General features: G+C 38.6%; 1 protein-coding gene across 4 annotated transcripts in view; it reads left to right on the top strand.

The window, feature by feature from the left end:
* GRM7 (glutamate metabotropic receptor 7) overlaps window positions 1–13,882 on the top strand; it is an 817,821-nt gene that overhangs the window by 552,219 nt on the left and 251,720 nt on the right. For all 4 annotated transcript variants that reach the window (XR_009543110.1, XR_009543109.1, XM_060163876.1 and 1 more), the window contains exon 6: window positions 9,863–10,063. Coding sequence is in view for 2 of the 4 variants with exons in the window: in XM_060163876.1 (XP_060019859.1) it covers window positions 9,863–10,063 (201 nt within the window). In the remaining 2 variants the exon portion in view is untranslated. The remainder of the gene's footprint in view (window positions 1–9,862; window positions 10,064–13,882) is intronic.

Genomic DNA, 13,882 nt, shown 5'->3' with positions numbered 1-13,882 from the left:
CTTCAGGACCTCTGAGTCGAGAATTGTATCGACTTTATTTCTGTTATGAATATTGTTAGGGTTCAGTAGGAAGAAAACTATTTCACTTCTGATGATCATGACTCAATGGTCAAAAGTATATGTTGTAAGGTATGTGTACATAGGTATAAAATTGAGTGTAGAATTAATCTTGCCTTGAAAAAAGAGCTAACAGAATGCTTTTATCATTGGCACTTGCATAACTTAACTGAAAACGGTGATAAGTAGAGTCTTTAGGCACCTAAGAACCCTGCTTAAGAAAAAGGATCCCGAATGTCGGCGTTCGGGGTGCTACTGTTTCCTCTCCACGTTTGTCTGGGGTCATTTGGCCACCTGAATTAAATGCTCCGTGTCAGCCCTCAGCTCTCCCGGCTGAAGGATTATAATCTTTCTTTTCTACCTTTTTACAAAAGCTACTTGCTCATTATTTCCCTTTTCTTTCCAGGATATTCACTCATCCGTGGGTTCTGGGTATATAGCAATGTTTAGGACCCAGTCTTGCCTCTAGGGAGCTCAACATACATATATGTGTATTTTTCCTTTTTATTTATAGTCACCATTCCTGGATACAGAACCCAGATGGAGTTAAACCGTGGCTTTTTCTTTTTATTTATACTGTCATTGGGCTGATGATTCTGCTAAGTCCTTTCAAACCCTGTAGTGGGATCAACTCCCTTACGCCTTTTCTCTGCATCTCACAAGGCAAAGGGGCATCATGGCAGTGAGATGAAATCATTCCATCCCCACAACATGCTTACTTTGCTTCCAGGAAGTGACTTGGGACCCCGGGAGTCCGATGACCCCGCCCATATGCCGTAGCATCTGTCCTACGTGTGCCCTTTCCTAAATACCTGCGGAGCAGAGTCATACTCTCAGCCCTGAGATGAGAGGTGGAAACTGCGTTTAAGCAGAAGCATCCGAGTGGAGCTGTGAACAGTGAGAACATGCATGAGAGCGTTTTGTGTTCATATCTGTGTCCCTTGGTTCTAGTTGGGTGTCTGGCACGTACTGTGTCCCTTACAGGCAGCTGAGTTCAACTCCTCTGTTTCCTCCCTGCCTATTTCCCCTATTCTTCAACCCAATACTCTTCTTTTTGTTCTTTTTCCCCCTCCCTCTCCTCTTCCCATCTCCTTATCCATCCCCTTCTTATTTCTCCTCCTTCTCTCCTTTTTATTTTTACAGACATCATGTGATCTTTCAAACAAACACAAAGCAGAGAGAAGAGTGGAATAAGTCGCCATGTATCCATCACACAACCTCAACAATAGTCAATATATAGCCAATTTATGTTCACATGTACCCCGAATGTTTCTCCCTCACCTCTGGCCGTTTCAAAGTAAACCCAGACATTTGATTTTTTTAATACTTCAGTATGTTCTCTAAGAAATAAATACTCTTAAAAATATATAAGAAGCACACACACACACACACACACAAACCAACAAAGCAGTAGTTCCCCATCGTCATCCCACAGTCTCTCCCTTCTGTCATAAATGTCTTTATATCATTGATTTGTTTACAGGTGGATCTAAACCAAGTCCATATGCCACATCTGTTTGATATATCTCTTAAGTCTTTTTAAAAATTTTTAAATGTTTCTCTCCACTTTTTTTAACTTTTGCTACTTATGTGTTGAAGAAAATAGTTTATTACTATTTCTGTAGAATTTTTTACATTTGGACTTTGTTTTCTGCATCTCTGCAATGTTGATTTACATGTTTCTTTATTTTCTCTACTTCCTATAAATTAGGTTTTCTAATTAATTTTTATTGTAGTTGCTTTACAATGTTGTGTTTCTGTTGTACAGCACAATGAATCAGCTGTATGTAAATTAGTTAATATATCCAAAAGCTTCGTCAGGTTCAGGTTGATCTTTCTTACTCTTTTCTCCTTTCTTTCTGTTCTTTTCTCCTTCCTCCCTCCCTCCCTTCCTTCTTTTGTTTCTTCCCCTCCCTCTCTCCCCCTCCCTCTCTCCCCCTCCCTCTCTCCACCGCCCTATCCTGAAAGTTCAACCTAAATACAATCCCTGGAATGCCATAAACAGAATTTCAGAGGGGCAGAACCTCATTAATGGAGGGGCTCCTGCTGAGGGATGGGTTACGAGACCAGGCATCTATCGCAGTATCTTTTTTCTTAATCTTGAAGTCATGTCCAGAGAGATTGGTTCACTAGTGATTTTACCGTTTGCATTGAAGAAGCAACCAACACTATATAAACAGAAATTTAGCTTAAGAAATCAGAAGAGAAGAAATCTAGGTGAGAAATGGAAACTGTATCCATGCACTTGTTTAAGAAACCCCGTCTTGTTCTGGTTTGGTACAGCAAGGTTTCTTGTGTGAGTTTCAGAAGCCCTGTTCTCACCTTTGCTCAACGGGCTGGCGTTATCTACAACAGACTGCTCTTGGAAATAAAGCCCTTAGCTCAGTCTCTCAGAACACCTTCCACACGTTGGGGGAGGTGTGAAACTTGGGGCTAAAACATTCCTTGCTTCCAATCTGGTGCCCTGTGTGCACTGTGCAAAGCCTACTCCTGTCCCACACACCTCGACTCACACCTATCTGGAAATCGAAAATGGAAGAGTAGAAGAAAACTCAGCTGTGATGATTAAATAGTCTTCTGGGAAGCATCCTGCATGGAAAAAGGTTAGAAATGAGGGTTTGTGGCTAGACACTCTTTAATACCTTTGCTAGATTTGTTTCTGAGTCTGTAACATAGGACTCGCTGTGTTCACTGCAGAACGTGAGGATGTTAATGGTTCAATTACAGTCACATTTTTGACATCGAAGGTGGAGGATCAGTTGTTTTGCTGCTGTTGTTGTTGTTCCTCTGCCAGCGCTTTGGCAGGTTCTCTGGGCATTAACTTTTCCACCCAAGGAGAGGTCAGGGAAGGCTATGATGGTGGTTGTCAAAACCATCCATTTCCTCCTTGCTGGAAACGCAAGGGAAACCTTCAGGTGGGGGTAAGAGGATGTAAAAATCATGGCTAGCATGAACTTTGAGATTATTTGTGGCTCTAAACTAAAGTTGAAAATGGAAAGAAACAAAGGGGAACACTCCAGGTTCATCGCTTTTCTGTGTGCAGATGTGGACGGAACAATTTAGCAGATGGTCTATAAGGTATAGTGAAGTAACAGAGGGATGGGGAATGGTACCCAAGAAAGCGTTGTGAGGGTTTAACATGAAACCATGAAAAGTGCTCAGCGCAGAGCCTGGTGCCCAGGAAGAACACAGTAAGCGCAGGCTGCCTGTCGTACTGTGACAGGGACGCCCATCGTTCTCTTCACGATTGCTAGGTTCATTCAGCCTCATCTCCAAATAGAGGCACAGCAGCAGTGAAGGCTTTTTGTCTCAATGCAGAACTTCTGACTTTCCTTCAATTGGTATTTCTTGCTATGGGTTGTTACCCCAAGATTCTATGAATGTGTTCACTGTTAAAAAAAAAAAAAAAGTAAATTTGCATAAAACAGAATCTTATTTTACCATTGACATTCATCTTAAAAGAAAAAGGTACACCCATGAGGGGAAAAAAAGTTATCCAGTAAACCAAGTTATTTGTTTATTTATTATTATTTTTTAAATAAAGTATGGGAGGGACTGCGGTAGCATTTTGATAAGGCTTGCCTGGTAACTGTAGCGTTTTTAGAACCCTGCAACACTTTCTAGTGTTCCAGGATATCCACCCTGCTTTCCTTGCATCCTTTTTACCCAGAATCTAGCAGTTCTGTCAGCACCTATATATGCCCTGACTCTATTTTCAGAGCTCCTGTGACATATTCTCTTCCTGTTTTTATGAGTGTGTTTATCATTTGCAGTATAACCAAGCATTAGTATTTTAGTTAATTATATACAGTACTACCCAGGACTTTAGCCTCAAGAAATTTTTAAGTTTGTGGCTTTACATTCAATAAAATATATTTGTGTAATGCAGCATTTAAAGCACAGTCAGCACGAGCATATATAACTTCCAAGAGGTCTTCCCGATGCAAATAACTGCAATTAATATGTGAAATCAAAACACCAATTATAATTTATCACTCCCATAGAAACATATGGTAAACACTGGGCCAGTTGTTCAAATCTACAGGACCGTTTGGGTAGGTTTTTCAGGTCGCACTAGCAAATATCTTTGGTTTTTTTCCTGCCTATGCCCAACCTCCTCTTCCTTTTGGTTTTCGTACTGCAGTGGGATTGTTTATATTAATAATTTCAGATCCGTAATTTCTTACGTTTTCTGTGCCTTTTTTTTCTCCCTGATAGTTTGCTCATGCATATTAACTAAGGTGTATATTCTGAGAAAGCAGTATGTTAAAATGAGCAAAACAAGCAGATGTTTCAAAGAAAGAAGACTTCACCAGCAGAACGAACACTAGAAACTCTGGTTGTGAGGGGGCTTGTAGATTATTCTTGCGTAGTGCAGCTGAAAATTTATTCAACGTAAGCTTAAAGGAGTGTGCGTTTTGAAGATAAATACTGAACTATTTGGGTAAAAATAACATTACATCAGAAAATTGGGAGACTTTAAAAGGAAAACTTCTTTGCATGCTGGAGAAAAGAAAAATAATTAATGCTTCAGAGTTCTCCTTATTTTATCTAAACCTCAAACCCTTTCCTGGGAAATGTGATGAAAAGGATGAACTTCATTCAAGAAAAGAATATAACAACATCTCAGTTCATCAGAAAGCCTGAAAGAAGGAGCTGTTAACCGAGAATTGATTGAAAATGCTTTCTTTTTTTCTATTTCAATCTACATTGTTAAAAATATTGCTTAAAACTACGCTTTTTTCCCCTTACTTTTGGGGGGAAGAAGGTGTACTTACGCTAGTCCCTTGAGATGTTATAAAATGGTACATGAATAAGAAGTGTATGGAAAACATTGAGTATCAAGCTGTAGTTAAATGGATAAGCCATTGAGTATGTCACTTGGGGAAAAAAAAAAGTAGGGTAATTCTAGTCTTGGCTAACCCACAGCTCGATTGTATTTTCACATCCTTGCCACGTTTTTATTCTGCTCTTATTCGTACGCTGGGTAATTGCCTCAGGACTGCAAAATGACTAGAGTAAATGCAGTGTGTCTGTGTGTGTGTGTGTGTGTGTGTTGGGGGTGTGTGATTGTTTTGATGCAGTTGAGTTCATCTCTCTTTAAGAGCAAATAAACTTTCTCAGGAGTTCCCCAATAAACTTTCTGAAAATTTTTATTGAAATATAGTTGATTTGCAATGTTATGTTAGTTTCAGGTATACAGCAAAGTGACTCAGTTACACACACACACACACACGCGCGTATTCTTTTTTAGTTTTTTTTCCATTATAGGTTATTACAAGATACTGAGAGTAGTTCCCTGTGCTATACAGTAGGTCCTTGTTTATCTGTTTTATATACAGTAGTGTGTATTTGTTAATCCCAAACTCCTAACTTATCCCTCCCCCACCTTTCCCCTTTGGAAACCATAGGTTTGTTATCTATGTCTGCGGATCTATTTCTGTTTTGTAAATAAGTTCATTTGTATCATTTTGTATGTGGAACCCAATAAACTCTATTCTTTCATCTCATTACCTAGAACTGTAACCCATGCCTGTTTCTAAATCAGTCCTTGCCAAGGAGGAAACTGGATTGGCTGAGACAAATGAGGAGAGACTCAGTGAGGCTCAGGAGAGGTCCTGACCCCCTCACTCCTTTGGTGGCTGCAGATACCTGAAGAGAAGCAGATTTCAGTTAGGGGAGGAGGTGGGGGTGCTAGATGAGTAACCAGAGACTCTGACCTTGGCACGCAGTTGCATCTGCAACAGTAGGGGAAATAAAGTTAGCCATTTTTGTTGTTGTTAACTTGCCAGTTCTGATTTTCTTGATGTAAGGCTACATTTTTCAAGTCCTGGTAACCCCAAAGAGAAATGTACCTGTGTTTCTCAGAGCCCTTAATAAGCTAACATACCTGATGACTCTTCAGGAGAGGGGTAAAACCTATAATGTTTCAAACATAATGAAATATTTTATTATTTAAAATACTGCACTTGTTTTTCAAGGCATTCTTTCTGAGATGAATGTCTTTATGAATGCAGGCTAGAAACTGCTCTCCTGAATTACTAGTCTGAACACGTTTCATAGTATATATTTTAGAATGGTCATAATGCCATCAAGATTGCCTTTTTAAGTACTCTAAAAAATAAGAGAAATTTGTAAAGTAGCAGGTTATAAAATTATTAGAAAATGAATTGCCTTATTATGTAAGTGTAGTAAAATGTTAATGTAAGAATCTAGTTGGTGAGGTCACTGTAAAACTCTTTCAACCTTCCTCTGTATTTAAAATTTTTTGTGATAGAAAGTTGAAAAATAATAAAACAACCACAACAAAACAAAGAATAACTTTTATGTATGCAACCAAAAACCAGAGGAAATACTTAGCAAAGAAAACCATATTTATAATAGCAAAACTAAGTGAAATACCAAGGCTCACTTTCCACGAAACACTCAAAACCTATGTGAGAAAAAATTTTAAAACACTACTGAAGGAAGTAACAGTAGCCTTGAACAAATGAAAAGACACACGTGGGAATTCTCACCTTTGTAAAAATTTCCGTTCTGGCTAAGTTGATTAATAAATACAGCATAAACTCAACATCAAGTATTTTTTTTCTTTTCTCAAGATAGATTAGTAGTTAATAAAGCTCATTTGAGTAAATAAACAAAAGTCAACATAAAATTTGAAAAAGAAGGAACAATTATGGTGAGAGAGGGGCTAACTCTACCAGTTATTTAAATATGTTATAAAGAGTTTATAATTGAAGCTGTACTGTTGGCCCACGAATAGACAAACCAAACAGTGAAACAAATTTTAAAAATCCAGAAATACATCTAATTATGCATGGAAAACTTAATATATAATAAAGGAAGCACTTCAAATCAGTGAGAAAAGATGAACTGGCATATAACTAGGAAGCTATATGGAGAAAGCGAAAATTTTGATTCTTCATACTGCATACCAGAATGTATTCCAAGTGGATGAAATATCTAAGTTTAAAAAATAAAATTATACAAGAAGAAAACACAGATGGAATATTCTGTAGCCTGGGGTGGGAGCATTTTTTCAAACCATGACTGAAAATCCAGAGCAATAAGAAGAAAATAAATTGATAATTTTTTGTAGGAAAACATCTTTTAATCTAATATAATTTTATTTGGAAAATACCTAAAGTGAGTAAAAGAAAAATAACAAACTAGGAAAAATATTTGCAACTTAATCTCAAAGACTTATTATGCTTAATTAATAAAAAGCTTTTAGAAGTAGAGAAGAAAATGACCAAATTTTTATAAAAGCAGTTTGCAGGAAAGAAATACAGTAGCTTTCAACTATATGCAAAGATGTTCAACCTCCCCTATAGTAAGAAAAATGCAAATAAAAATAGACCGTGGTAGCATTTCTCACCTAGCTGACTGACGGAAATCCAAGTTTGAGGACATACTTGGTTGTCAGAGTTGTTGGGAAATGAACACTCTCTCTCTTTGCTGGTGGGAGAACAAAATGGTACAAACCCATTAGAGGGGAATTGGCCAATATTTAGCAAAAACACATACAGATTGACTCTTGAACAAAGCAATCCCGTTTCTCAGAATAAATCACCAAAATATTCCGGTAAGAATTGAAAAAGACATATATGCCAAGGCTGCTCGTTCCACTACATTTTTAGACTGTTGGTTAGACATTTATTCTAAGAATGTTATTTGTGTATTATGGAATCAAGCAAATAAATAGTTAGAATGGTGTCATTAAGAACCAGGATTTTCCTCTTGAAAAAAAAAATGAGGTAGAGGAGTAGGAGTGTCGAGTTAAGTACAAGTCCTGTAGTCCAGAATTTGAATTCAGAGTAGCAGTATGGATTCATGATGGATTTTATCTTTTTCAAAAAAGATTCCTACTCCAGACACGCTGAAAAGGCCTAGACCCAATGAAGAGCGGTGAGCACCAGGTTGATTGGTACTCGAATGAGATACATACAAAACAAAGAACTGTCTGCCGTTTGAGATATTAATGTGTGCTCTGAAAAGGAAAAAATATGAATTCACGTAATTTGGGGAAATTCTGAACTTCCTTCTTGGAAATCATACTTTATGTTATATTAAATACTCTGAAACAGTCTCTCAGTAAAGAAACCTAATAACGTTTAATACGGTGGCTGTCGGGAACACTTCGTTTTGCAGGAGAAGAGACAGGGGTTGTAGGATCCCTACTGTTTCTTTCCTACACAAATGTGTCATAGAAAACAATCTGGGAAATATTGCTGCGAAAGTGAAATTCAATCCGTGGTTAATTATTTGTCATAGAGGGACAAGAGGTCTAAAGAGAGTTCCTGGTATTACCATGTACTTAACGGATGCCTAATTTAATACAAGTATTGTTCAGAATCTACCAGATATTAAATGCTGTGTTCAGTGCTGGGGATATAAGGAAAAAAAAAAAAAAAGAAAGAAAAGGGAAGTCTAGTAGATCATTAAAATATAGTGATAATTTTATAATAAAGATTTGAAATGTTTTTTGAAAATCTTTAATTCTGATCAAGAAGCTAAGTGTAAGCAAACACTGGATTGTGCCACGGGGACAGAATTAAGTTATGATGGGCAAAAGCAAGGAGGGATATTTCTGGCAAAACAAGGGGAATGACCGAAGATAATTAACGTTAGAGCTGATGATGTTTACGGGAAAAATAGCCATACTTGTCTGGAGCAAAAAATATATATGTTTTAAATTCTAGGAAAAGGGTGAGGTAGGGCCCATGAAGTGAGAGAAATGTTGGTTTGGGGTTCTGATAAACCTGGGCTGTCATCTGCTCTTCCTGTACATGACCTTCGGAAGGTGATTTAATTTCTGTAAGGCTCGGCTTTCCCATATGTATAATGAGGACTAATAATATTTAACTGACAAAGTGAGGATGAAATAAAAATCCTGTATATAAGGCTTCCAAGACAGTGGAGGACACTTCATCGCTGCCGGTTCTCACTGTTGTTAGACAGATAGGAACAAAATGATGAACACCCTCTGTTGTCAGGGGAAAGGCTTTGGATTTCATTCTGCAGGCAGTGGAGAACCACTGAAGAATTCTGAGCACGGGGGTGAAGTGATTAGCTCTGTGGTTTGGAAAAATGAACGTGGAGGAATCACTAGATGAAGAGAGACACCTAGCGTTGTGTCCTGATGGGAGATGAGAAAAGCGTAAATAGGGCATTGGTAGTGTGGCCAAAACTGTTCACTGTTTCAGGTGAGGTTTTGGCTCTTCATTAGATATATGTATGTGGGAGGGTGGAGTAAGAGACAGGAAAGGATGAAAAAATGACATCAGGGTTTCCAGCCTGAGCATCAGAGTTGCCAGTAATATGGACAATTGAGACAGGCAACCCAGGAAGTAGAGCAGGTGTATAGAAGAAGGTAATGAGTTCAGGGGTGGTATTTCATTAGTTTTGTCTCATTTTCTTTCGGCGTGTCACCTTTCTAGCCTAAGTGAGCTTTGAAGATTTGCACGTGGCAGCCCAGCTTCTAATCACAGCAATCCCTTGGTTCTATGGGGCCACTATGTTTTGAATAGTGTGTTGGCTTATTACAAGGGCTTTTATTGTGATCCTTTGAAGTGCTGCTTCTGAAATGTATCTAATGCATCAGAAAGGTTAGTGTAATGTGCTCCAAAGTCAAATTCCAAAAACTATCAAAGCAACCGAACATGGTAGCCAAACATGGATACGTGGCCTGCGTGACTGTACTCAAAGCATTGTTTTCTTTAAGCATATTTGAAAGTAAATGCAAATTGAGGCATTCTACTCAACACCAATGTTTGTGTGTGTTTCTTGTTTTAATGTGCAGGACAGGAGAGAATTGGAAAAGATTCCACCTATGAGCAGGAGGGTAAAGTTCAGTTCGTGATTGACGCGGTGTACGCAATGGCTCATGCCCTTCATCACATGAACAAGGATCTCTGTGCTGACTACCGGGGTGTTTGTCCAGAGATGGAGCAAGCTGGGGGCAAGAAGTTGTTGAAGTATATCCGCAATGTGAATTTCAATGGTGAGTCTCCATGTTTTCATTTTTCAGGCTGACACGGGGCCTTTATATTGTAGAAAAGAACATCTAGGGCTTCCCTGGTGGTGCAGTGGTTGAGAGTCCGCCTGCCGATGCAGGGGACACGGGTTCGTGCCCCAGTCCAGGAAGATCCCACATGCCGCGGAGCGACTGGGCCCGTGAGCCATGGCCGCTGAGCCTGCGCGTCCAGAGCCTGTGCTCCGCAACGGGAGAGGCCACAGCAGTGAGGGGCCTGCATCCCGGAAAAAAAAAAAAAAGAAAGAAAAGAACATCTAGAGGATGCCACACAACCCTAGTATGTCTAAAATACTATATATAAAAATGACAAGTGCTCATAACGACATTGAAGCACTGAAAGATAACAAGTTACAATACTTTCTGAATCCAAGAAGTCAAATTATGCCCAGTATGCTGTTAACGTCCTTGTATACATCAAAATTCTAATATTCTGACATATGGTAAACGAGATAACCAGAATATCCAATGATGTAACTTTGGGTGATACAGAACTTGGTGATACCCAAGTCTTTTGGCAATACAGCAACCTATTCATACTCATCCAGTATATGTCCACACAGATATTTCAAAATTCCAGTTTCTTGGTCAAGTGATTTGTTTTGCTTGAGTTCATTAAAAATATTTAGATGTCTCAATTCCAGTCTCTTTTGGAATCCTAAGTGTTGACATTATGTGTTTCATAAGTTAAGTTGTCAGATTGCAATTTACTCTTGAGTATGTGAATTATAGCATTTCAAATGATTGAATCAATTATATGAATGAGTAGTGAGTGAGCAAATGAATAAATAAATTTGGGGGGGGTTATGGTTTGCCCTCTTTTTCTTAAAATAGAAGGACTTTTTCCAAGTTTTTTCTTGGTGCATGTAAGCAGGAATGGGAGGGGTTAAGAGGAAAAGGAAGGGACAGTTGCTCTAGGTACTCAAGTTAATGCAAGTAATGGTTGTAATTTTCCACACCAACCACATGTCACATTACACATTTATTTCTCAAAGCATAAAACTTGGGCAGAAAGTAATTGGTTACCTAAAATAAATGGGTAGAGATGAGTGGGAAATACAACCGGAGATTTATTTTAGGAATTGGCTGACAGTGTTATAGAGACTGACATGCCCCATGATCTGCTATCTATAAGCTGGAGAATCATAGAAGCAGCGGTGTAATTCAGTCCACGTGTACAGGCCTTGGGATCAGAGGGTTGGTGGTGTAAGTCTTGATCTGTTTCTGAAAGCCAGGAGAAAATGGGTGTCTCTACTCAAGCAGAGAGAGTGAATTTGCCCTTCTTCTGCCTTTGGTTCTGTTCAGGCTTTCTAGGGCTTGGGTGATGCCTGCCCACATTGGGGAAGGTCACCTGCTTTATTCAGTTCAACGATTCAACAATTCTTTATTCAGTTCAACAGTTCTCTCAGGAACATACTCATACACACAGAAATAAAGTTTTGCCAGCTATCAGGGCATCCCTGGTCAAGCTGACACACAAAATTAACCATCCTGAATGTCAATTATTTCTCAATTAAAAAATAACCATTGCACGGGGTAATACAAAATTTAATACAGTAATAAACCTAACTAAATTACATATGAATAACATAACCACACTGAAGGGAGTGAGGAAGAAAGATAAAGAGTGCAAATAATTTTGGAAGACAGTATTTGACTATATACTATAAGACTGAAGACATGAATAGCTGTACAGAGATATTTCACAATCCCTAGGAAGTTAGTACCTTTTTTTCCCCACAATTCTGAAGATTATTTATGTCCATAAGAGGACTGAGATTTAATAAAAGATATTGTGGATAACGAGAGTCAAAGAAAGAAATTACTAATAAGGATGGGAGAAAGGTAAAATAAGACTTGTTCTGTTGGATTAGAACAGAAGATACAAGCATGGGCTCATGGCTTTTAATACACATGCAGATGGGGAGGTAGGGAGATGCATATGGGTATGTTTGTGTGTGTACAAACCTCTGCTGTTTAGTTCTGTCCACTGAGAGGGCCTAGGAGCCATGACAGCCTGGTAGAAATGACTGCACTTGCGCCCGCATGTTATTTATAAATTCCGTTCTCCAGTGAAAAGAACTAGGGCTCCCTAGTGAAACTCTCAATTCGGGCCAGAGCAGGGCAGGTAGAAGATGAATTTGAAACAATGTTGTGCCGCAAAGCAAGAAAGTGCTCAAAAACTGATGGGACCATGTGGAAGGGGCAAAGGAACCAACTTGAAGAAGATCCCACTGGCTAATTCTAGGCCAACAGTGGGTTAAGCTCATAGAATATAATAAATATCAATGAGTCCATTCTAATAAATAAATAATTGACTTGGATACGTAAACGCAAGAGAAGGGACAGCACGATGGAATGGGGCAAAGATGGAAATACAAAACTCACCATTTTGCAAAGACCTCAGTAATAACTGTTTCAGGCAAGAATCATCAATGGATGCTAAACTTATTGGGCTTAAAAGCAGGATGAGAAATAAGATACTTGCATAGCCTCAAAGTGTCCTTCATCGTGGAACACATTAATTATAAAGGGGAAAAGAGCAGCTTTGAAGTGGAGAAACCTGGAAGACAGCACTTAACCAAGTTGTCAAGGTTAGTGTCACCAGCAATGAGACTTAACAACATCACATGCTACTAATTATTAGAGAAATGCAAATCAAAACTACAGTGAGGTACCACTTCACGCCAGTCAGAATGGCTGTTATCAAAAAGTCTACAAATAATAAACACTGGAGAGGGTGTGGAGGAAAGGGAACCCTCCTACACTGTTGTTAGGAATGCAAATTAGTGCAGCCACTATGGAGAACAGTATGGAGGTTCCTTAAAAAACTAAAAATAGAGCCACCATATCCCACTCCTGGGTGTATATCTGGAGAAAACCATAATTCAAAAAGATACATGCACCTCTATGTTCATAGCAGCACTATTTACAATAGCCAAGACATGGAAGTAACCTAAATGTCCATCGACAGATGAATGAATAAAGAAGATGTAGTTGGGAATTCCCTGGCAGTCCAGTGGTGAGGACTCCATGCTTCCACTTCACAGGGCATGGGTTCGATCCCTGGTCCGGGAACTAATATCCCACATGCCACGCAGTGCAGCCAAAAGAAAAAAAAGAAGAAGACGATGATGATGTGGTATATGTATGTATACAATGGAATACATAAAAAATAATGAAATAATGCCATTTGCAGCAACATGGATGGATCTAGAGATTATCACAGTAAGTGAAGTGAGCCAGACACAGACAAATATCATATGATATCACTTATACGTGGAATCTTAAAAAATGATACGTATGAACTTACTTCCAAAACAGAACTTACAGACTTCAAAAACAGACTTACGGTTATCAAAAGGGAAAGGTGGTGGGGAGGGATAAATTAGGAATTTGGGAGAAACATATACGCACTACTATATATAAAATAGATAAACAACAAGGACGTACTGTAGAGCACAGGGAATTTTACTCAATATTTTGTAATAACCTACATGGGAAAGGAATCTGAAAAGTATCGCGCGCGTGTGTGTGTGTGTGTGTGTGTGTGTGTGTGTATGTATGTGTGTGTATATATATATATATATATATATATATACACTGAAAAGTGAGTCACTGAATCACTTTGCTGTATGCCTGAAACTAACAAATAGTAAATCAACTCTACTTCAATAAAACATTAATTAATTTAAAAAAAAGATAACCCTGGGAAGGTTACAACATCACTTCTGAGGTCTTATTGCCAAAAATACATGACCTCCATCTAATGTTAACAAACACCGGACA

The sequence above is a fragment of the Lagenorhynchus albirostris genome, chromosome 10 (genome assembly GCF_949774975.1).
Source record: "Lagenorhynchus albirostris chromosome 10, mLagAlb1.1, whole genome shotgun sequence".
NCBI classification, from domain to species: domain Eukaryota; kingdom Metazoa; phylum Chordata; class Mammalia; order Artiodactyla; family Delphinidae; genus Lagenorhynchus; species Lagenorhynchus albirostris.
Note: the sequence above shows the minus strand (reverse complement) of the source record. Positions and strands in the feature narration are given on the sequence as shown.